This window comes from Mixophyes fleayi, chromosome 4 (genome assembly GCF_038048845.1).
Source record: "Mixophyes fleayi isolate aMixFle1 chromosome 4, aMixFle1.hap1, whole genome shotgun sequence".
Classification (NCBI taxonomy): domain Eukaryota; kingdom Metazoa; phylum Chordata; class Amphibia; order Anura; family Limnodynastidae; genus Mixophyes; species Mixophyes fleayi.
In genome coordinates, this window is record NC_134405.1 from 130,228,289 (window position 1) to 130,253,965 (window position 25,677).

Genomic DNA, 25,677 nt, shown 5'->3' on the forward strand with positions numbered 1-25,677 from the left:
CATAAGTGAATGAAAGGAGTACCCATCATATGCCTTCTAGATGCATTTTGCTGCTGTGCCAGCCAGTACTGCACTGTCTTGCATCAATCCCTTATTTCTACCCTTTAGCTCACACTATGTAGTCCCATATGCTATTTGGGAGTACTTTATTTTCATTGAGTAAACACGGAGGCAGTTATCAGTATTAAACAAATATCAATAACTTAATTGTAGAGATTGCAGCCCGCGTGGTAAGTGCTTCAGTGAGGTTAATCACATATTAAAGTGTATTATGGACTGTTATTGAAACCTTAATTTAACAGGGCGCCAATGGGTAAGACGAAACCATACTATGGACATCCAAAGCTCTGCTGTTTTACATACCTGTAATGCTTAGGATGCAACAGCTGTCTTAGACCACTTTCTCCAATACATACATTGCTTCAGCTAATTCACATTTCATGAGGTTAGGTAAAAAAACCTTGGACTATGAGAAATAGATAAACATTTACAAAAACAGAATGCATATTCAACAGCTTTCCTGCACATGGATTGGTAATGAATGATACAGTCCAAGACTTCTCAGGACCCTGACCACTGATGTAGTAGTCCTGCAGTAGTTCCCAAAGATTCACCACCCCATACATTTTTAGAAACAGAACAGAAATGCCTGAGATTTGCACAACAACAGAAGTACAGTAATATTTTATTACATGTTTTCTCATCAGGACTTTATTGTTGCATAAATGAGCCCTTAAGGTGTGTTGCCTTGTATTAAGATAAAATGTATCGTCCCTGTTGTAAAGACCCTATAGTGGCTCATGTGTCCTGGAAACGTTACACTATTGCACATGTTGTAAGGCAATGTTGGCTAACCTGTGGCACTCCAGGGGGTAAATGTATTAATATGCGGGTTCTTCAACACCCGCGTGTTCAGCCTCTTCCGCGATTAAATTTCAAGCGGCGCTGCATTGTAAAGGGAAGTTAACCCTTTACAATGCAGCGCCGCTTGAAATTTAATCGCGGAAGAGGCTGAACACGCGGGTGTTGAAGAACCCGCATATTGATACATTTACCCCCAGGTGTTGTGAAACTACAAGTCCCAGCATGCTTTGTCAATATATAGCAGCTTATCGCTGGAAGGGTATGCTGGGACTTGTAGTTTCACAACACCTGGAGTGTCACAGGTTAGCCAACACTGGTGTAGGGCTACCATATTTTGTTCAGCTGAAAACAGGGTGTCAGTGATAACATGTAATTCGGGCTTGCTGAGCCATATGCTTGCATTCAGTTATTTAGGACTCATCCTACCTAATCTTTGTTAATCTTTTTCCCTTTTTTTCATTATTTCCATGATTTGTACCTATGCATTGTCCTATACTGCATTTCAGTTAAAGAGTAATAATATTAATATTAAAATAAAAAAATATTATTAGCATTCTATAACTAAATGCAATATTATTCTTTTAAAATTAATAATATTAAAGTGTTTCGTGTGCGATACCAGAAAAGTGCAAAATAAAAGACACCCTACAATCTGACTGTGGATGTAAGCTGGCCAGGTAGGACCCATACCTAAGCATCACAGGTATGTAAAACAGCAGAGCTTTGGATGTCCATAGTATGGTTTTGTATTACCCATTGTCGTCCTAATAAATTAAGGTTTTAATAACAGTCCAAAATACACTTTAATATGTGATTAACCTCACTGAAGCACTTATCACATGGGCAGCACGGTGGCTAAGTGGTTAGCACTTCTGCCTCTCAGCACTGGGGTCATGAGTTCAATTCCTGACCATGGCCTTATCTGTGTGGAGTTTGTATGTTCTCCCCGTGTTTGCGTGGGTTTCCTCTGGGTGCTCCAGTTTCCTTCCACACTCCAAAAACAAACTGGTAGGTTAATTGTCTGCTATCAAAATTGACCCGTGTCTGTGTGTGTGTGTGTGTGTGTTAGGGAATTTAGACTGTAAGCTCCATTGGGGCAGGGACTGATGTGAGGAAGTTCTCTGTACAGCGCTGCAAAATTAGTGGCGCTATATAAATAAATGGTGATGATGATCTAGAGTGCAGCACCACTGTACTCTAAATTTGTACTATGGGGCCAAGTTTGAGGATTCTGCCACCACAACCTTTGCACTGTTAGATGACACAATCAGGAGCTGATATTAGATCAACTAATAACAATATAAGTTTGGCCTGTTTCTGACAAGTCTGCATTTCTTTAGGGCACAGTCAGAGGCATGTGTGTAGCAGCTGCTAGTACAGCTCATGCTGCTGTTGTACACTGTACTGGTGTGGTGAATTGTTCTGGGATGCTTCTACTCCAGGAGCTGCTAGGAGAAAAACCCATAAATACTTTATACACAGGGAACCACAGCAGGCCACATATTGCTTGCTTTTATATCCATCTGCTGCTCTGTTGTCCTAGGGCGAGGAGATTGCCCCACTGTTAATAATGCTGAGAAGTATCTGTGAACTTGTAAGCAATAAACAACCAAACATACCGTAACTGTATTGAGTAACTGTAAACAAAAGTCTGTGGCTGTGCGCCCCTAGCCTTAAGCAATGTATAAACGTCCAGCTATGAATAGAAGAGACAACTTGCAGGATATCCAAGGCAAAATGTTCAATAAACCATCTTGGGATCATTAACGATGGACAGATGCAGTGCGATCCACCAGATGTACAGCTATTTCCAATGCCCAATAGCAAATTAACAAAACCAGGCCCCTTAAAGGTTATTTACTAACAGTATATGCAGAAAGCATCCCATTTAAATTTGCACAAGTGAACCTATTTGACCGCAGCACACCAACATATAAGGAACACTACCACTTTCTGCATTGGAAAGTGTATGACCATTTGCCTTATATCACAGATCTATATAGGACATTAAATACCAACTGTGAAATGCACACTTAATATACCTTATTAAGCACTCTCCTTTAAAACTTTGTGATAGAAGATTGGGAAATTGTCTTTCAGATAGGGGACAAATATTTACCTTGTTAAATGCTTCCTTGACACCAAGGGGTAAATTTATTAAACTGCGGGTTGGAAAAATGGAGATGTTGCCCATAGCAACCAATCAAATTCTAGATATCTGATTCTAGTTATCATTTATTTAGTACATTCTACAAGATGACAGCTAGAATCTGATTGGTTGCTATAGACAACATCTTCACTTTTTCAAACCCGCAGTTTAGTCAGGCCCGGCGCTCCCATTAGGCAACCTTAGGCAGTTGCCTAGGGCGCCTGGACCTGCAGGGCGCCGCTGACTAGATTTTCAGTGCTGTTTTTCAGTGTTTGCGGGGCATCTGTGAAGTATCACACTGTCTGTCAGACAGACAGTGTGAATAAAGTTCTTTCCCGGCGCCCCCCTCCACTCCCAGAATTCATCACTCCTCTGCGTGAAGAAGGCGCGGATCAGCTAGAGAAAAGGTAAGTAAACTCTCCTTTTTTTTTTAGTGTGTTCGCGGGGGGGCAGGGGCGGCGAAATTTTGCCTAGGGCGCCGTGATCCCTAGCACCGGCGCTGAGTTATTATATTGACAATGAAGGAGGAAGCCACAGTATGTCCATCCTTCAACTGGTGCCAGTTTATAATAAGGTATATAATCCAGTGAAACACTTAGGGGAGCTCCATTCAGCCAAGGGAGAACTTTGGATGCACACACACAAGTTAACATTCAGTAAAGTTTGTTTAGATGTTTACAGCAAAGTTCCTAAGAACTGCATTATTTGTATCAAGTTTGTCCTTAAAGGTTCCCATATCCGTACCAAACCTCCATCATCTCAATAGGGGCAGTATAAAAGTGTTCACCTTGAAGTTTCAGAATACTTACTTGAATGAAGTATACAGTGCTCCCTCTTTATAAGGCACAACAACCCCTTTATAACACCACTCTCACTTACTACCAGTGTTATCCTCTGCACAGAAGTACATTAAATATGTTAACTCCTCTATAGCACCACACTCCCTATAATGACAGTCTTGGCCTGTGTTTTAAGCTGGCAGTATAAAAAGGAAGCACTGTATCACCGGTTAAATGAGAACAATTAACAAGAAACCTTTGAAATACACCGATCTTCTATGCACAGGCAGCCAGTATATCTACTGATACATGTTGAAGTAGACCTGTCATCTCCACACAGGGGAGACACTTGACCTATCAATTCACTAGTGTAATGAGTGGCATCACTGAGACACAAGGTACCTTATACGGTAATGATATCACTAGTTCTTAGTAAAGTGATAGGTTGGGTATTGTTTCATCTCATACAATGGTAACATGTCTACTTCAAATAATACTGGATGTCTGTGTAGAAGATGGGTCTTCTATAAAGGTTCCTTGTTTATTGTCCTCACTTGACAGGTTTACTTTATCGGACATATCAGTTTGCTGCAGGACAGATACCTCTGACTATAATCACATACATTGATGGGAAGGTGAACGTACAGACACTATAATCTACAGCATGACAAAGACTAGATATAGTAATAATGTCATTTTACAGATAGGATTAACAAGTAAAGTCTAGCAAATAAAAAAACAGGCACTGAGAACTAATGAATAAAATTAATGTCACTGTACAGTTGATCTGCGGGGGACATTTCCAAGCCAGAAATCTCCATGGACAAACCTCAAAACTGGGACTGTCCCTGAAAATAAGGGACATTTGGCAGCTATGCTGGAAATATGGTAATCTTTAACAATTTAGGGACTCTCGAGGTATGTTGTAGAGCAGTACATTTCTACATCTCTTGGGGAAAAGAATTAAAGTTGAAACAAGTTTTACAAGCTGCTGCAGATATATGTCGGAAACCAACCTTGCTAGGTCACATCGTCCTGTCTGTGCGAGTCTGTTCTCTCCAGACAAGGAGATGCCGTAAGGAGACACCTTGTACAAAACAAAGAGGCTGCGTTTGGGATATAATTAGAATATTCCAGGGCTCTGCGGGAGCATCTGAGCCAGATAAATGATCGGCTCACCTGCAATGTCTGCTGTAGCAATAGCAATTGCTACTCTTTGCTGGATATAATGTTCCAGGGGCCTGCACATTTACATGATGTAATCATCTTGCTAACCCCTAGTTGGGAAGGTTGCATTTTTCCTCTACAAGAAATCTTCCTGTACTTAGAAGTAGTTCATGTGCATTAAAGAAGCTGTAAACCACTCACTGTGTACCTTGTTTATGTGTACATGTGTGTTTATCTACTTCTATTGCCATCTGGCTATTGCATTGTGCCTCTAATCATCATCATCATCAACATTTATTTATATAGCGCCAGAAAATTCCGTAGCGCTTTACAATTGGGAACAAACATTAATAAGACAATACTGGGTGAATACCTTGAATATTTTCTGATTGACTCAAATTGAAAAATTACCTATATACCATGTTTTTTTTGCTTCATGCCTATTTTTAGGCAATCTGTCTCTTTCAGTGGTGTCCATGCAAATATAGAAAACGGCAAAATCAGTAGCACTTTGGTTAAGTAGAAAGAAACATGGCCACCAAGTGTCAGTTCTGCGACCACAGAAAGCAGCTGTTGTCTGTGGTGGTTATCTTTTTTGCCAATAAAAAAAACACTTATTCACCACAGATTAAGAATTTAGATATACAGCGGTCATCAGGTCTCAGCTGCATTATCTAGCCATGGCTAAATATACTTACAGTCACCAGCTGAAAGATAGCTGGAGTTCAACCGCTGGGTCAATAGCCGCTTGGTAAGAAAGGAACAGAATCGTCAATGATGCACGCACAGCTTAGACAGGCAAAGTCCTAACATAGTCAGATATAGCAAGGGTTAATACTAGTAGTCATTCAAGCAGTGGTGTGCACCATGGAACTTAGTAGGCTGAGTCATTTCATCAGGCAATGATAAAGGGCCAGGCTTATACTTAACTAGAAGAAATGTCGGCAATAACTAAGTTACAGGACCTGTGATGTACACTCAGATATCACCAAAGTATATTGGTGTCAAAGTAAGCAAAGCAGAACTTTGCTGGTTGCAAGCATTGCATGACTTGTGATACCAATTACAAATTTATCTCTTTCCAAATTTCCCACTTAATTTACTATTGCACTTATATGTGCTGATTTAATTGATGTGAACGCTATTTTATAACACCAATTGATTTGAGTGGAAAGGGTCATGTTGGAGGGTCTGCATTCTGCTGGCCAGTATAAAATACAGAGCCCATTCTGGCTGCAAGCATGCAGAACAGACCCCATTGTCATGTACAATATGCAGTCTAGTGCTCAATTTTGTATACAAAGCATACACTGATAGCTGGCTTTGCCATTTACTCGCCTCTAGCTCTGTGGTCCATATTTATGTCCTCCCATCTCTAGTAGAAGCAGATTTTAACAGTCAGCTCTGCTTTTTCCTTGAATGAACGCCAGCCTCCAATTGAAGATTGCTGGAGTTAAATTAACTAAAATTGTTTAGCTAATAACTGTGATGGGTGTTTCATTCTACCGCTATCACATATGCAACATATTGACTATTGCAATTCTCTCCTTACTGGTCTTCGCCGAATCCCCTACAATCTATTTTGCACGCAGCGGCTAGATTGATTTTCCTTGCAAATAGTTCTTCCTCGGCTGAGCCACTCTGTCAGTCTCTACATTGGTTGCCTGTCTTTTACTGAATCCACTATAAAATACTCCTACTAACATACAAGGCCATTAACAATATTGCACCGACATACATCTCCTCACTTGTCTTAAATAATCTCCCAACTCGAGACCTCTGTTCTGCACAACATCTGCGTCTCTCATCCACTCTCATTACATTCTCCCATTCCCGGCTACAGGACTTTTTTTCAGGTCTTGTTTGCAAACTGTCTGCGCACCCCTCTGCACAGACAAAGTACGTCCATAAAAACGCACCACCGCACCTCTTTATTTCATTTCAATAATTTTGGTCTGCATAATTAAATCTTGATTTTGCACTCAGTGTTCCAACTTCTACCTACTGCTAGGAATGCCTTTACTCCACCCAGCTACTCTCATTGGCTGGCAAATTCATACTACTGTGAGCCTCTAAATTCACAAATCCATATGATTTGGCATAAATCTAGGTGCACCGATGCCACCAAATAAGATATAGAACAGTTCATCTCCCTAAATTAGACCCACTTAGTTCTTAAGAATTCTCTTGCCCACTAAATCACTCCCAACAATACAGCCCAAAGCAAATATTAATGTATAAATGAAATGTAGGTGCTGCTATTATATATGCTTTGGGTATTTGGACCTGGTTTTAAAATTAAGGCTGACACATAGCCGATATTCTTCTGTCAGATAGCTATAAATTGGAAATGAACCAATAACATGACAAAATAGGGTAGGCTTCCTTTTTTCAGATAGGGGAGAATCTATTTTTACATCTAAACTGGACATCGTTCTCTAAAACCTATTATCACAGTGAGTGCTTTTTGCCTGTTATCTCCTGTACAGACACCGTCCTGGAATTGTCCCCATACACATTTGTGAATAAAATAGTTTCTTTCTGACATTTATTTCTCCTTGATCATTAAGTGATGTTCTGCTAGATAGGAGGGGCCCTTTGAGACTGTGGCTGCGATGTCTCTTATATGGCCGGCTTGTAAGTTTCCCCATGACAGTCAGAGCAGAACTTTAATCCCTTCCCTCAGGATCTGGATTCCCACAGCTCGCATTCTTACAAATATTCATATATCTTATGCTGCTCCCGGGAGATCTTTTTGTTCAACTTATTTCTTCCTAGATCAGTTTCCTCGTACCTCCTAATACTGAGCTGTATATTCTTATTAGATTATTCTGTGTCTTCCTCAGATTTTTACATCCTATAGCCTTTTCAGCATAATATGTGTTGCCCAGTATAGCCTTTATTGTTACTTGTTATACTGTTTAATATACATTTCAGTTAAAAAGTCTCAGGTGAATTCAAGTACTCTATCATTTCCCAAGTTACCTCCCTGAACTCTGAATGGTCCCTTATAATTTCCTTATAGCCGTTATTGTACCAACAAAGGTCTGACTCTTTGTTCTGTTGCTCCAAGCTGCACCCAGCACAATAAAGCTGTGTATTATTCCGATCTGGATGGTTTCTCTTATGCAAAGCGCTCCCTATACTGTTTGCATTTGTCATGCATGATACAGTCTCTTCCGATGTGGGAGCACTACTATACCCATCATGTCATGTTTACAATAGAATAGATGATAACAATTGCATCTAATAGGACTTATATTATGCTGACAGTTAACACTGAAAAGTAAGGACTTCACAGGGACACACATTTCCAGGGACAAAACTTTACACTGGTACTGTCCCTGGGATTTAGGAACAGTTGTCAACTATGGTTATGTATATCTTTTGCAGTCTGAATCTATTACGATTTCTGTTCTTTTAAATAATTTCTTGCAATTTGCTTTCACCCCTTAATGATCCCTGATGTATCTCTCTTTATTGATCAGTTTATATTATTGTATTTTTTTAAAAAATGATAAACTTGAGATATCTATCAATAATCCACCTATCTATAATATCTAGTGTTACTCTATATACATTTAGTTAGAACTGTTACTATTGCCCATAAAGACTCACTTTAGTTCCTGTTATCGTCGGCTATAAGAGCTCTTTCTGTGATCAAGTCTGCAGTTTTTCTACATATTTTGTTTGTGTGCTGCATTAACAGAAACGTGTGAGTCTAATGGAATCGCATTGTAACCAGTCAGATAATTACGTTATGTATCACTCAGCCCCTTCAGCTTGGGGACCACAAACCTTTTCTCCTCTGCTATAGGGATAGCCAATTACTTCTTCAGGCTGACAGCATGCACTGGATCAGTATAAAACCACAGGACAAAATCCCACAGCGCCATAACACTGCTTGTATATATTATAGGAACAAACCGTTTATATCTGCACTAGCGCCACACACCTCATCTATCAGCACATTCACCAGGAACAGAATTCTGTGGAGATAAAAATACTGAAAGGCAAAATAAGTGTTTAATGTATGATTAATCATTTAGCAATAGCTTTTTACTTACTTAGTAATTTACTGTAGACAAGCACAGTGCAAGAATGTGAGTCTCCTTTTGCGCTCATTTGTGTACATGCCTACAAAGAGCATAAATTAGACCATTTTTAGCCACATGACACAGAATTCATAGCTGTGCATTTAAAGGTTCAACTTCCAATTATCTTGTCTATCTGTTCTGACATTTTACACGATCATTATAGATTTTTCTGTCACTCAAACATGGATAGATTGCAGAAATGGAAAAGTCAATTCAAAGCACCATAACCAAATATCTACTATTATTATTATCACATAGTTATCTTACCCTTATTATATCAATGTTTGCAGTTTTCTCCTAATAAACTGCTCATTTGGCTATTATATAACAAATATATATTACTACTCTGTAGCGATTATGTGTCAGTTCTTTTCATTTTTGTAATGTAAAATGGTTTACTTGTGCTTGCTTTCTATCATGCACTTTGATGGGGCAACACAAGTGGTTGAGATCAGTGAACATTACTTTGGTAGCAAGAGGCCTATTTATTAATGGCTGCATTCCCCCCCGTTAATTATCATCACATTGCAACGATAAGGAATGATATAACGCCAGCATTTGTTAGAATATAATCCCGGAACAGAGCATCAAATAAGAGGCTGTCCCAGAAATTACTCTACTTTAGCAGTGACTCCAGGGGGTAAATGTATGAAGGATTGATTTCTGCAAGTCGCCGGAAATCAACGACTCTGCAGGGGAAATTTAAAGCGGCGATGACTTTTACAGGCAAGTTCGCACCTTTAATTTTTCCCTGCAAAGTAGCCGATTTCCGGCAACTTGCAGAAACCAATCCTTCATACATTTACCCCCAAGGACTGAGGAGAGAGCACAAAGCCTGCTGGAGAGGACTCCGAAGATCCCTCTCCTGTGATGCTCTCCCCATAGAGCGGAAAAGTGTTAGCCATCGGGGTCAAGCTCCGAAAAACTAAGCTTATCGGAGCTTGATAAATTGGACCAGGCTTCATTGAAAATTATGTTTACTGCTGTTTAATGCAATGCTTTCCTTTCCAAAGAGTGAAATGAATTGTGTAAAAATAAATAATGCCAGTGTGTACTACCCAATACCTGTCTGTGCTTTCCTGATAAGTGCATCGACTTGATTTCAAATATATAAGAAACAATTGCCAAATGCAAGAAATGAACACCCATGTGTACAAGCCCAAAGGGACACACTGTCAAGTTTACACGGATCATGTACTTTTTAAGGATTTAAATATCAACCACCCTGTCTGCAATGACTTTTGCCATTATAGTTTATGTTTATGAAATATTTCCACACTTCTAAAAAGAAAAGAGTGAGAATTTGTCAGTTATTCTGAAAAAATAAAAAAATATTAAGGAAATTCGACAGCCTGAAAGCACAATGAAGTTGGAGAAAGCTTTTAATGTAGTTGAATAAACTCAGATTTCTTTAGAGCACTTGTTTAAAAAGATACATTTTTGTATTTCTTATATTATTTTTACTCTCTTTTCTTGAGTCATACAAGTGTGCAGCTTACAGTATGATATACAAAAGTACATAAAAGTGACAATGGAGATAATATGTACAGAATTACATGGAATAATATATAGGGTATCAGGGGCAAATGCAGGATTTGTAGAGGGGGGTTTCCACTCCACGCCACCAGTGGGCGTGACCAGCATGCATTTGGGCGTGGCTATAATTTTAGGCAGTGCTTGGCTGCTCTCCAACTCTCCCTATCCCCATAATATACATGGGCATTGCTGCGTGGACTACTGTTAGGTGCACGCAGCTTTCCCTTTTCAAGCAGAGCTGTGTGAAGCGGGGGCTGGGTCCAGCTACCTCAACTATACAGTGCCCCTGGCTTGGAGGGGGGTTTCCAGGCACTAGGAAACCCCCCTTCGGTTTGCCTATGGGTATACAGGAAAAGTGCAAGATGGGAGTAGGAAGAGTGAGAGACAGTGTTTTATGTAGATGCGTGCGCCAACTCGAGGTCATAACAAGGTACAACCAATGTATGTATTAAAATGGAGGCGCTGCTTGGTTCATCCACGGTTCCCATGCTATCAGTAACAATGAAAATGAGTTGCTGGTGATATACTGCATGTTGTATATACACCAGATACTGCATATAGGATCGACATAAGAGCAGGGGAGTCCAGAAGCTGCTGGTTTATTATTTATTTGTCACTCACCGGACTGTGAGTGCTTCTTCCCGGACTATTAGGAACCGTGGACGTCCTCTATCCTGAGGGACTGCGCATGCGCAGCCCTTTCCAAACCTTCAGTGTATGTTCCTTTAACTTAATTGGCAGATCAGGCAACCTCCCTATATTAAGCACCTGTGGTCAACACCACGTTGCCTGATCTTGGAGTCTCATTCCCCATGAGTCTCTGAAGGTGTTCCTGTGTTTCCTTGTTCATTCAGCCCTGCTGATTCCTGTGGTTTCCAAACCACTTCTACCTCTGTGGTTTCCAAACCACTTCTGCTACTGTGGTTCCCATACCACTTCTACCATCTACTATATCATCGTGACTGTGAGCTGATTCCTATCCGCTGCCTCCGTGCACTACAGTCTTCTAATCACTTCAACTCTACCATGTATCATTGGGACTGTTAGCTGATGCCTATCCGCTGCCTCCGTGCATTACAGGCTTCAACCACATCCACTCACCTGTTCATGATTGTGACTGCTAGCTGATTCCTATCCGCTGCCTCCGTGCACTACAGTCTTCAACCTGCAACCCGTCTGTGTTTCATCGTGACTGTTTAGCTGATTCCTATCCGCTGCCTCTGTGCGCTTCAGTCTTCAGTCCTTGTCTACTCTACCGTGTTTCCTTGAGTCTGCTGCCACTATTGCTACTCGCTACTCTCCGTGATCATCTGTTCCAGTTCAACTCTGCTCCGGTGTCCCATCGTTACTGCACCTGCTGGTTGCTATTGGTTACCTCCGTGTTCCCGCAGAGACCCGCTGCTGTTACTTCTCAGCGCTACTCATCCATCTACTGCTGATCCGCTCTCCACGCCTTCCTGTGTTCCCTGCTGGTCTACCTACCTGTGCGCTGCACCTGCTAGACCCCTGCTTCACCCATCCAGGGACTTGTATCCTGCTGGCCTCCTGCCCTTCAGGTATCTCTGCACTCCTGTCTGACTGCCTTCTCCTGAACCACGGTATGCATACTTCCCATTGACTGTGCTGTGTATTGCATACCTTGCTGGACTGTGTTGGTTCTCCTCTGGAGTGTACTATCCGCTGAGTCTATTGCCATCATTGACTGTGTTGGTTCTCCTCTGGAGTGTACTATCTGCTGACTCTACTACCATCATTGACTGTGTTATCTCATGCCGGATTACTTCAAGAGACTTTCTATATTGGCAGTGTTGTTCAGTCATTTATACATTTATATTGTGCATATTACTGTGGATCAAAGTCAAGGTGCCCGTGTATATATTGTGTTGCAGTCTCTCCCCGTGCACCTCCTCACATATATATTCAGTAGTACAACTTGCTAGTGGCAGACCACTGACTCCTGTTTACAGTTTCACCTGTTCCAGTATCCTCTCACATAGCAGTGGTACAACTTGCTAACGCAGACCACTGACTCCCCGGATACCTCCACTTGGATTCCATTCCTTCACTCAGACAGCGGTACAACTTGCTATCCGCAGACCGCTGACTCTCATCACCTCCTCGTTTCTGTTGGACATTCCTCCTCACTATAGCAGTGGTACAACTTGCTACCGCAGACCACTGACTACCTTCACGTGTCCTTTGTCCATACAGTTCCTCGTGTATTACTACCTCCATATTGCCAGTGCTGCTAGTCATAGACTTTCCTGAGCATCTCATCATCTGCTATTTTCTGTTCCGTGATCACCCTGCTACCAGAGTACCATATTACCACCTATACTGCTCTGGTAAGCCTATCACCTGGTGATCCCTGGGTAAAGACTCCTAGTGCCCGTGACAGTAAGATCAGGCCATGACAGACCCAGATACGGAACCTACTGCTAAAGAGATGCTGCAGCATCTGGTCAGCCGTGTGGAGCAACAGGATGCTCGCCAACAGCTGTTACTTCAATGTTACCAATCGTTAACCTCCCAAGGAACATCTGGACAGACTGTTACAGCTAGTATTGAAGCTCCTGTGCTTTCCTCCGTTTCCCCAGTGCCATCCCAGGTGTCTACAGCTCCTACGCTTCACCTGCCTACTCCGTCTAAATATGACGGGGACCCCAAAACTTGTAGAGGTTTCCTTAACCAATGTTCAGTCCATTTTGAACTCCAACCTCAAAATTTTTCTACCCATCGTTCCAGAGTGGCCTATCTTATCTCATTGTTTTCTGGACAAGCCCTGGCTTGGGCCTCCCCTCTGTGGGAAAGAAACGATCCAATTCTACAAGATAGTGCCAAATTCATTTCCACGTTCCGAAGTGTGTTCGATGAACCAGGTCGTGTGACCTCCGCTGCTTCCAGCATTCTTCGTTTGCGACAAGGCTCCCATACAGTAGGACAGTATGTCATTCAATTTAGGATCTTAGCCTCTGAACTTCAGTGGAACACTGAAGCATTAGTTGCCGCCTTCTGGCAGGGGCTCTCCGATAAAATTAAAGATGCACTGACTACCCAAGAGCTTCCTTCGTCACTAGAAGATTTGATCTCTCTTTGCCATCGTGTAGACATGAGATTTCGTGAAAGAGAATCTGAGAAAACAACTTCTGCTAAAGCACCTCTTCGTTTAAACCCTCAATTTCGTCCAGTTTCACCTTCTGTGATTCCCATGGAGATAGGACGTTCCAAATTATCTTTAGAAGAGAGGAAACGAAGAGTAAAGAATAGACTCTGTATCTATTGTGCTGATTCCACACATATGCTCAGTTCTTGCCCTAAGAAATCGGGAAATGCCAGGCCCTAACTAGTTCTGGAGAGGTGAAGTTAGGGTCCCTGGAGTCCTCTCCATTGTCTATGAAATCTAAAGTCTGCGCTTTCGATGTTACGATTTCCTTTGCTACCAAATCCTTTGAGTCACAGGCATTGATTGATTCCGGAGCAGCAGGAAATTTCATTTCTAAATCACTAGTGAATCAATGGTCCCTACCAGTGATCACTTTAAAAACACCCATTACTGTGACGGCTATAGATGGATCACGTCTCATCAATGGTCTCATCACCCAGAGTACGTCTCCAGTAACCCTTCAGATTGGTGTACTACACCATGAAGAAATTTCGTTTTTAATTCTTCCTGTTACGACAAGTCCGATTGTCTTAGGCCTTCCATGGCTTCAATGTCACTCTCCCCAGATTGACTGGCGCACCCCTCAAGTTACGTCTTGGGGGCCTGAATGTCACCATCGTTGTCTCTCTCAAGTTATTCCTCTTAAAGTACAGCAATCTTCCATCTCATCGTCCTCCCCGGGACTCCCTCCTCAGTATGCTTCATTTGCCGATGTGTTTGATAAAGCTCAGTCTGAACGTCTTCCTCCTCATCGTTCTTGGGATTGTCCGATCGACCTTCTACCTGGCAAGACTCCTCCCAGGGGTCGGGTCTATCCTCTCTCGTTACCTGAAACTCAAGCCACATCTGAGTACATACAGGAGAATCTCCAGCGTGGGTTCATTCGACCTTCCACCTCTCCCGCTGGAGCTGGGTTCTTCTTCGTCAAAAAGAAGGATGGATCATTACGCCCTTGTATAGATTTTCGTGGACTCAACGCCATTACTATCAAGAATCGGTATCCCATTCCGCTGATCACTGAGCTATTTGATCGCATCAAGGGAGCTCGGATATTTACTAAGTTGGATCTTCGTGGTGCCTACAATTTAGTTAGAATCCGTTCCGGTGACGAATGGAAGACCGCGTTTAACACCAGAGATGGGCATTACGAATATTTAGTAATGCCCTTCGGGCTGTGTAATGCCCCCGCGGTTTTCCAGGGTTTCATCAATGAGATCTTTCGGGACTTATTATATGTATGTGTCGTTGTCTACCTGGACGACATATTGATCTTCTCACAGGACCTGCCTTCTCATCACCAACATGTGGCAGAGGTCCTCTCCAGACTACGGAAAAACTCATTGTTCTGTAAATTGGAAAAATGTTCATTCGAGTTACCCCAGATTCCATTCTTGGGGTATATAGTTTCCGGAGTTGGCCTGAAGATGGATCCAGACAAAGTAAATGCTGTACTACATTGGCCTCAGCCAACTACTCTTCGTGCCATCCAGCGTTTTTTAGGTTTTGCCAATTACTATAGACGCTTCATTCAAGACTTCTCATCCATTGCATCTCCCATTGTGGCCTTAACTCGGAAAGGGGCTAATACTAAGCAATGGTCATCTGAGGCTCTCCAAGCCTTTCAAATCCTCAAAGAGTCCTTCTCGTCTGCTCCCATTCTGCGACAACCTGATGTGACACTCCCCTTCTTCCTAGAAGTAGATGCCTCTAATGTGGGCTTAGGAGCTATTCTCTCCCAACGCTCGGAGCAACAAAAATTACATCCTTGTGCCTTCTACTCTCGGGGTCTTCTGCCCGCAGAGAAAAACTATACTATCGGGGACAAGGAGTTGCTGGCCATCAAAGCTGCATTAGAGGAATGGAGATACTTGTTGGAAGGAGCTCGCCATCCTGTGACGATCTTCACGGATCATAAGAACTTGTCATATTTGCAATCTGCTCAATGCTTGAACCCTCGTCAAGCAAGATGGTCTCTTTTCTTTTCCCGTTTTGAATTAATTATAACCTTCAAACCAGCTGCTAAGAACAAGAAAGCTGACGCTCTATCTCGAGCTTTTGTGACGTCCTCTGATGTAGAAGAGGTTCCCAACCATGCTATTCTAGACCCCAAATGTATTTCTCTGGCTGCGTCATCCACCAAAATGCTACCATTTGGGAAGACCCTCGTGCCTCCTACTCTGAGGAGGAAAATCCTTTCGTGGTTCCATGCCTCTCGTTTTTCTGGACACGCCGGTGAACATAAGACCTTTGAGATTCTCTCTCGTAGTTACTGGTGGCCTTCAATGAGGAGAGACGTCAAAGAGTTTATTGCTTCCTGTGATTTATGTTCTCAGTTCAAATCCTCCCGCAGAACTCCAGCAGGGTTGCTGCGACCACTACCCATTCCGTCCAAGCCTTGGACCCATATTAGTATGGATTTCGTTACTGATTTGCCACCAAGTAAGAATCACAATACTATTTGGGTAGTGGTAGACAGATTTTCGAAGATGGCTCATTTCGTCCCTCTGTCCGGTTTACCTTCCTCGTCTACTCTGGCTGAACATTTCATTAAAGAAATCTTCCGCATCCATGGATGTCCGTCTGAGATTGTGTCAGATAGAGGAGTACAATTCGTTTCCAGATTCTGGCGGGCCCTTTGTAAAACCTTGGGCATACGATTAGCACTCTCATCGTCTTACCATCCGCAATCTAACGGACAAACGGAACGAGTCAATCAAGATCTTGAGACTTTTATTAGGATGTTCTCTTCAGCCAACCAAGACAACTGGGTAGAATTGCTCCCTTGGGCTGAATTCGCCCATAACAACATGTACCATGAGTCATCATCCAAAACTCCATTCTTTGTGGTCTACGGTCACCATCCGTCTTTTCCGGAATTTCCTGCCCTCCCGCCCACCCAAGTTCCTGCTGTGGAGACTGCTTGTCAGACCTTCAAAAATATCTGGTCTCAGGTCAAAACCTGTTTAAAGAAGACATCTAACAAATATAAGTCTTTCGCAGATAAGAAGAGGCGGGCTATTCCACCACTAAAAATTGGAGATCGTGTCTGGTTATCTACCAAAAATATTCGTTTGAAGGTTCCATCTATGAAATTCGCCCCTCGTTTTATTGGTCCATATAGGATCATTCAAGTTATCAATCCAGTATGTGTTAAACTTCTTCTTCCTAAGAATCTTCGGATTTCCAATGCCTTCCATGTGTCCTTACTCAAACCTCTTATTATCAATCGTTTCTCGACTCCTCCCTCAGCACCGCAGCCAGTTCAAGTTCATCAGGAGGAGGATTTCGAGATTACTGAGGTATTGGATGCAAAAATTTCGCGAGGAGTCCTCCGTTTCCTCGTTCATTGGAAGGGCTTTGGTCCTGAAGAGCGTTCATGGATCAAAGCTGAAGATCTTAATGCTCCTGCCCTTCTGAAGAAGTTTTATTCCAAAAATCCGGACAAGCCCGGTTCCAGGCGTTCTGTGCCCACCTTTAAAAGGGGGGGTACTGTCACTCACCGGACTGTGAGTGCTTCTTCCCGGACTATTAGGAACCGTGGACGTCCTCTATCCTGAGGGACTGCGCATGCGCAGCCCTTTCCAAACCTTCAGTGTATGTTCCTTTAACTTAATTGGCAGATCAGGCAACCTCCCTATATTAAGCACCTGTGGTCAACACCACGTTGCCTGATCTTGGAGTCTCATTCCCCATGAGTCTCTGAAGGTGTTCCTGTGTTTCCTTGTTCATTCAGCCCTGCTGATTCCTGTGGTTTCCAAACCACTTCTACCTCTGTGGTTTCCAAACCACTTCTGCTACTGTGGTTCCCATACCACTTCTACCATCTACTATATCATCGTGACTGTGAGCTGATTCCTATCCGCTGCCTCCGTGCACTACAGTCTTCTAATCACTTCAACTCTACCATGTATCATTGGGACTGTTAGCTGATGCCTATCCGCTGCCTCCGTGCATTACAGGCTTCAACCACATCCACTCACCTGTTCATGATTGTGACTGCTAGCTGATTCCTATCCGCTGCCTCCGTGCACTACAGTCTTCAACCTGCAACCCGTCTGTGTTTCATCGTGACTGTTTAGCTGATTCCTATCCGCTGCCTCTGTGCGCTTCAGTCTTCAGTCCTTGTCTACTCTACCGTGTTTCCTTGAGTCTGCTGCCACTATTGCTACTCGCTACTCTCCGTGATCATCTGTTCCAGTTCAACTCTGCTCCGGTGTCCCATCGTTACTGCACCTGCTGGTTGCTATTGGTTACCTCCGTGTTCCCGCAGAGACCCGCTGCTGTTACTTCTCAGCGCTACTCATCCATCTACTGCTGATCCGCTCTCCACGCCTTCCTGTGTTCCCTGCTGGTCTACCTACCTGTGCGCTGCACCTGCTAGACCCCTGCTTCACCCATCCAGGGACTTGTATCCTGCTGGCCTCCTGCCCTTCAGGTATCTCTGCACTCCTGTCTGACTGCCTTCTCCTGAACCACGGTATGCATACTTCCCATTGACTGTGCTGTGTATTGCATACCTTGCTGGACTGTGTTGGTTCTCCTCTGGAGTGTACTATCCGCTGAGTCTATTGCCATCATTGACTGTGTTGGTTCTCCTCTGGAGTGTACTATCTGCTGACTCTACTACCATCATTGACTGTGTTATCTCATGCCGGATTACTTCAAGAGACTTTCTATATTGGCAGTGTTGTTCAGTCATTTATACATTTATATTGTGCATATTACTGTGGATCAAAGTCAAGGTGCCCGTGTATATATTGTGTTGCAGTCTCTCCCCGTGCACCTCCTCACATATATATTCAGTAGTACAACTTGCTAGTGGCAGACCACTGACTCCTGTTTACAGTTTCACCTGTTCCAGTATCCTCTCACATAGCAGTGGTACAACTTGCTAACGCAGACCACTGACTCCCCGGATACCTCCACTTGGATTCCATTCCTTCACTCAGACAGCGGTACAACTTGCTATCCGCAGACCGCTGACTCTCATCACCTCCTCGTTTCTGTTGGACATTCCTCCTCACTATAGCAGTGGTACAACTTGCTACCGCAGACCACTGACTACCTTCACGTGTCCTTTGTCCATACAGTTCCTCGTGTATTACTACCTCCATATTGCCAGTGCTGCTAGTCATAGACTTTCCTGAGCATCTCATCATCTGCTATTTCCTGTTCCGTGATCACCCTGCTACCAGAGTACCATATTACCACCTATACTGCTCTGGTAAGCCTATCACCTGGTGATCCCTGGGTAAAGACTCCTAGTGCCCGTGACATTATTATATATTTATATTTCTTTTATATAGCACCACCTTATTATGCAGTGCTGTACAGAGAATATTTATTTCTAATCATTCACATCAGTCTCTGTCCATCACATTGGAGCTGACAGTCTAAATTTCCTAATATAGGGTCTATTTTCAGAAACCAATCAGCAGTCAATTAACTTACCAGAATGTTTTTGGAGTGTGTGAGGACATTGAAGTACCTAGAGGAAACCTAGGCAAATACGAGGAGGACATGTAAACTCCACATACATAATGTCCTGTCTTGAATCGAATCTATGACCCCTAAGCCACACTGTTGTCTGGAGCTGTCAATTTGCTGTCTTACTTAGGTCACAGTTGCCGACACTCCTGGAATTTCAGGGAATCCTCCCAGACTCCCGTAAGAGTAGGCATCCTCCCGGAAGTGATGGGGCATGGCTTAATGACACAAGTTTGCATCATTAATCCCTGCCCCATGCTATGAAATGATGTGGGGGTGGGGCTATGGTGTCACCACGCCCCTCCTACCTACTGTCACATGACTTCTCCTTCCATGTCTCCTGGTGGTGAGGTTTTGAAGTAGGGCAAGTATGACTTAGGTGCCTCTTCTTGTTATTAGTGTATTTCGGGGTGTTGAAAGTAAAGATTTTTTTTGTATGCCAAGCTAATTTGTCCCTAAATACTTGTAATGCAGCCATACAAATGATGTGTATGTTTATTATGAGATATGGTCAGTAAATACTGTATCAACCACATACTCTGACCACATGGAAGGAAGGATAGGATTCCGTATTTTGTAGTAAGTCATTGTGATAAAATGACATGAAAACAAGGCTGTGCCATCTATGACTGGTTCCTTTAAGCTATCGTCTTTATTTCCACAAACTATATTCTCAACAGATATCTAAGATTACCCACATTTTTTATGATTCTTTTGGCTAACCATAATTACTGATATTCCTCAGAGGCAAATAAGGAATTATGCATACTGTTCAATTTTGTCGTGGGCCAAATTTTAAACACAGTGAAAAATCACCCTCTGACAATGTGTGTGTTACATTCCTTTTAAATATTTTTCCTTGCAATATATAATTTTCCCTCTCCAATTATTTGCCATATCAACAATTAAAACACAACATATACAACAACTTAAATTGAATATTTTTAATAAGTAATGCTGCAGAATCACGACTACTGATAAAGAAATTGCCAACCCGAGAAGTTATTTCATTAAAAATTAATAATGCAAATTAATTTGCAGTTTGTTAATAAGTGCCTGCAGATATATCCGTTACCCCGTCGCACCGCAGCCCATTTATTGAAGAGATAAATTAGAGGTTGGTGTCAGCGTTTGAAAAATGTTGTTTTATTGGCTGTAATTTGTCATGTTACCTGCTGGGTTCAGCTGACAGGTAACCCACTACTTTAGGAAAAAGGCTTTTTTTAGTGTCATTGTCAGGGGAATATCCTAAACATGATTTATACATCCCTGCACTGTGACAGCTTCAGGCCGCGGGGACAAGAAAAAGTACTGATGTTGACACAGGGGCGCTTAAAACAGAGAGTTTGTGCACACCGTGTATGAAGCAGGATTGTACAGGAGAGGGAACATGTGGCCCACCCAGTATGTCTAATTTATATCTCTTATCAAACCTAATATCCTAAAACATTTAGTCTAAAGTAAGTAGCAGTTGAGCACATAAGTGTTAATGAAAAATGTAACATAAAACCAAATTGCAAAACGCACCAGCACTATATAAAACCATTGCTGTCACTGTATAAGGCCTAGTAATATAATATGCTTTGTTTTGGGTGTGACAAAACCGGTGTCCTTTCCCTCTGCACTTGTAGTTCTGCATATGTGGACATGGAGGGGGTCACGTGCATTGGTGCCACATTCATTTGACAGTCAAGTAATGGATGGCACACACAAGAGCTGCAAATGTTAACTGCACTTTACCCGTCAGTGGAGCCAAGTTTATGTGCAGTAACCCATAGCAACCAACCAGTAATTCATTTGGGTCCTGATATGTGCTTGGTCTATAAAGCTGTGGCTTTTTTTACATTTGCTTTCTTGCAGTTTTGTGTAAAAACCCACATTGTTACACTGTCCCAGTTCCCATAAGAAATAATTAACATTTTAGCCAATATCCCTGGTATTATATACATGTACTTTATCATGAGAACATGGAGACAACATTAGCAAAGTAAGGGAAATCTAGGTGCCATATCAACCTTTTAATGTTCCTCTGTAATTTATACTAAAAGCTAGAACACCATTAGTAAATCAGTAATGATGGTTAATCCGCAGCATTAATTTAGGATGATTGAGTCCTATTGCAAAATTTAAATGTACTTCTCTAGACCTGCCAACAAATCTTACCTTCATAGTGGGAGCCAATACCTGTTCCCTGCCACACGTTACACATCCCTTGCACAATATTGCACAGTCCCCTGCCCCTTACCTGCTATGGAGAGAGAGCTCAGTAGCAGAGTCCTGGATGGGGCTGTGGCTATGGACATTACAGGTCTATCTGTAGCAGCCAGTGGTCACTAATACAGGAACTCCTGGCTTCAGTGGGAGAGTATAGAAGCATATGGCAGCTCTGTCTATTGACTTTTCCAGGGGCCAATACATGTGCACTAATTATCTGGAGGTTTCAGGGAGAGTCACCATTATAGGCTTCTCTATGATTTGTGTATATAATTATTCATTATTCAAAGCTTTACAATTGAGACAAACACAATAATAGAACAAGACTGAGTATTAACAGACAAAGCGATAAGGGGACCCTGCTCCTAAGCTTGACACATGAGGTTAGGTGAACCTTATTGCATATTGGTTAAGCCAGGTAGTAATGGGGAAAAAAGTACTTAGTGTGGCTATGTGATCCAGTCTGAGGGCAGAGGGTTTTTGAATATAGAAGGAGAATAGTTGTAAGATTGAGTGAACTGTGTAGAGTGGTGGTAATTGGTTAGAATAGTCTAGGGGGGTTAAGGAGATGGCTCAGGAATTTGTTAAGCTTGCATAAAGAGGTGAGGTGTCAGGGAAAGTCTAAAGGCTTGGGGAAAGTCTTGCAGAAACAACTGTTGACCGCCAGATACATAATTGTAGGTCCCCGTGGGGGAGTCAGTAGATGCAGCCGCCAGCCAGGGATCCTTGTATACTCTCCCACTCAGCCTAGGGACCATGATCCCGTGCGGACATCGCAGCCGCCGCATACCTGCTGTGGCTACAGTTCTGCCTTCCTTAATCGACTTCTGTCATTTGTTCATCTTGCCAACGCATATAGGGGCCTATTTATCAAAGATCTCCCCCCCCTGTAATTTAGAGGTAAATCCCCGAAAAATGCTGTTTTCGGGGATTTACAACTAAATTGCTATGTATTATTCCAGCATCGCAGCAGATATCTCAGATATCTGCTGCTTTGCTTCTCTCATCGTTTTACTGAGCACTCCCCACAACAGTGTATGGGAAGTGCTCAGTAACGCTATGTACCAATGACCGATACTTGGTTTTCAATCATGTTAATGTACGCCATCTGAAGCTGGCGCCATCTGTGGCTGGCGCACATTACCATGATTGAAAACTTTCACTGAAAACAGCTCTGCTCCAAGGAGCAGAGCTGCACAGTGCATGTGTGGAGGGATCATGTGATCCCTCCATCACATGCCTCAGGTTTCTTTATTAGGGGATCTCTGTGCGCATGCCCGGGTTTACCTGTTGGCGCATGCGCACAGGGATTGAAAGAGGGTCGGGCAGCACCGCACAGGGAGGAGAAGAGAAGACCCACGTGAAAGGTAAGTGTTAATCTTCACAGGAGCAGCCGTTTATCGGAACGACTGTTCCTGTATTGATTTTTTGATACATATGAGAAACTTTTCAATCCGCATCTATGCGATGAGGATTGAAAAGTTTTGTTCATATTTTGCGGTGATTGGTAAATAGACCCCTTTATGCACAAAGCAGGAAAATGTGTTCACACCGCGATAAATAAGCACGTGTGAGCAAACTTTTACATGTATTATGAGAAGCTTTATACCTTTAAAATGTTAAATATAAATGAAATGCATTTTGTTGTTTTCTACTTTTAAACATATGGTAGAGTGTCCTGTAACCAATGTTGCAAGAATTAAATATATATTAAATATATCTTATGTGCTTTATTGGTATGTAATCTGTGTGTGAGCAGGTCCTCCGAGTTCCTCTGACAGTTTTGCACAGCAGTTAGGACTTGTGTGGTGATGTCTCTCACTGTATGCCGTCAATTAGCCTGACTACCTTATATAACACTATTATTATAATTAGTGGTAATGCAGATACCTGTTCTTTACGGTGCACTGGAAACTCACAGCCTATGGTGGATGAGGGATAAAGGTTACAATGGTAACACAGAAATAAAACAAATAAACATTAGACTTGTTCAGCCGATATTAACATAAAATTTATAACATCTTCAATAAGTCCTTTTAATATAGTGTTTAAAGATGGATTTAATATGCAGTTTTGATTACAGCATCTCTTTAAAGCATAATTGTCCTGTGACCTCAATTGTGAGCAGAGTGTATAACGTAATACAAGTCTAACTAGATCTGCAGGATTATGGGCATGCTAAAGTAAAGGGTTAATGTTTGTCTACCTAAATGAATCACACATCTGTATTATCCTTACTAAGGTCAGTTTCAAGTAGTTATTAAAGCCTTTTCCAGCATTATTAAAGTAAATTCCATAGAGAGCTATGGGAACTTCTGAAGAAAAGGGAACCTATTCCCACCTGACTGATGAAATGTAAGCTGCCCATAGTGCCGTCTAGTGGTTAATGTGTAAAGTTCAGTCAGGAACTGAACTACAGATTGATTTTCAGTAAAGCAGTAGATTAATTGCTAAGGTACTCCTTACTAAAATATTTTTACTTTACGCATGTTTTCTTTTAATTCTTTTTAGTCATCTGTCTTTTTCTATTTGAGATTAGTCTTGTTTGCACATTTGTAATCATCTTCTGTCATTTACAGAGATAGAGACACATATTAAAAAACATTTAGGGCCTTAATCATGAAGGAGAGCAATGCGGAAAAAAAGTAAGAGCAAGTTTTCTCTTTTCTCCTGGACAAAACCATGTAACAATGCAAGGGGTGCAAATTAGTTTATTATTTTGTACATAAGTTAAATACTGTCTGTTTTTTTCATGTAGCACACAAATACTTTATTTGTACACTGAAATTTAAAGTTGATCTAGGACATGCCCTACCCTAATTATAAATCTGTGCCCACATTTTAAATTTGCCCCCCCTCCCCCCCTAATGCAAAATGGTTTTGCTAAGGTGCAAAGTTACTCTTTTTTTTGCTTTACTTTTGTTAATGTATCAGGTCATTAGTTTCTATTTTACCACTGTCTTGCAGTAGGTAGGACCATTTTAGCAAACCCTCTACCATTACCCCTTCTAAGGGGTACAAAATACTCAGCTCCTGATCTACCCACTTTATTTACTATTGCAGTCAACTGTGCTGAATTAATGAATCAATATGAAGGGTGTAACTTTATTATTATCCTTTACTTATATAACAACAACATATTATGCAGTGTGGTACAATCACAGAATGTTTTTTTCATTCACATTAGTGCCTGCCTCAGTGGAGCTTGCAATTTAAGTTCCTTAAACCAGACACAACAACACTCACATACACTCACACCAATACTCAATTCCTAGACAGAGACCAATTTACCTGGCAGTATGTTTTTGGACTGTAGGAGGAAATCAGAACATCAAATAATTATTTCAGCACTGGTAGCGGCAATAGTAAATAAGGTGGGAAGTTGAGGAGCAGGGTAGGTTCTATCATGTTGGAGGGCCTGCCTTAGTTGTACAATTAATGCCTCAGTTGCATCAGTCATTAACAGATGTTCTCTCTAGAAGTAGGAATCTGAAAATGAATCTTAAGAAAACAGTAATTCCTCCTTGTAGGGTTGAATTGCACTTAAGAGAAGATATTAAAGTACAGTATACCTTTGTGTACAATATTTCAAAATATTTTTGGGAGCGAGTTCCTTTATTTATTTCTTCATGTTATGATATCATTTTTTACAGACAAGATTTGACAAATTAAACATTGCATTTGCACACACAGTTTTCACTTCACTTTTAGAATTAGAGCCACCATCCATGGTTCACATTCACCAATACAGTATTGGCAGCTCTGAAAATAGTGCTCTGTTGTTCACTATGAAGACTGCACTGTACATGGACCACAAATACAGCTTGCTGTCTTCATGGTCTGTCTAGAGTAAAGTCAGTACTGTAAGAGTACTCATAATGCAGTCCTTATGGTGATCAATAGATCACTATCTTGCTGCCCACTGAATCTGAGTTCACCTCCTGGTACACGCACATGAAACTGTGCATAGTGATGCATTCCTTTATGTCTAACCCAGATCTTTTCAAGACTATGATCTTTTCATTATATAGTTGTTTTTTGTTTTTTTTTTATCAACTACATAATATCTGCCTCATTACTTTACTCTTTATATGTTTTAGCCACTGTCATTGCTATTAGAGGGAGAGAAAATACTCCATCAATCTTTTAAACAAAGTTACTATTTCAGACTTTGCAGGTGATGTATAAAGAGTTTTGGTTGGTGTCACTAAATTCTCTGTA

At 41.8% G+C, this 25,677-nt stretch overlaps 1 protein-coding gene across 3 annotated transcripts in view; it reads left to right on the forward strand.

Moving 5' to 3' along the window:
- Positions 1-25,677, forward strand: part of LOC142152043 (nuclear receptor ROR-alpha) — a 364,937-nt gene that overhangs the window by 154,536 nt on the left and 184,724 nt on the right. Inside the window, exon 1 of one of the 3 annotated variants that reach the window (XM_075208256.1) lies at positions 24,074-24,101. The exons of the other annotated variants lie outside the window; for them this stretch is intronic. Within the exon in view, the coding sequence (XP_075064357.1) occupies positions 24,089-24,101 (13 nt within the window). The 5' untranslated portion in view covers positions 24,074-24,088. Of the gene's footprint in view, positions 1-24,073; positions 24,102-25,677 lie in introns of those variants that run through there. 3 annotated transcript variants of the gene reach the window in all.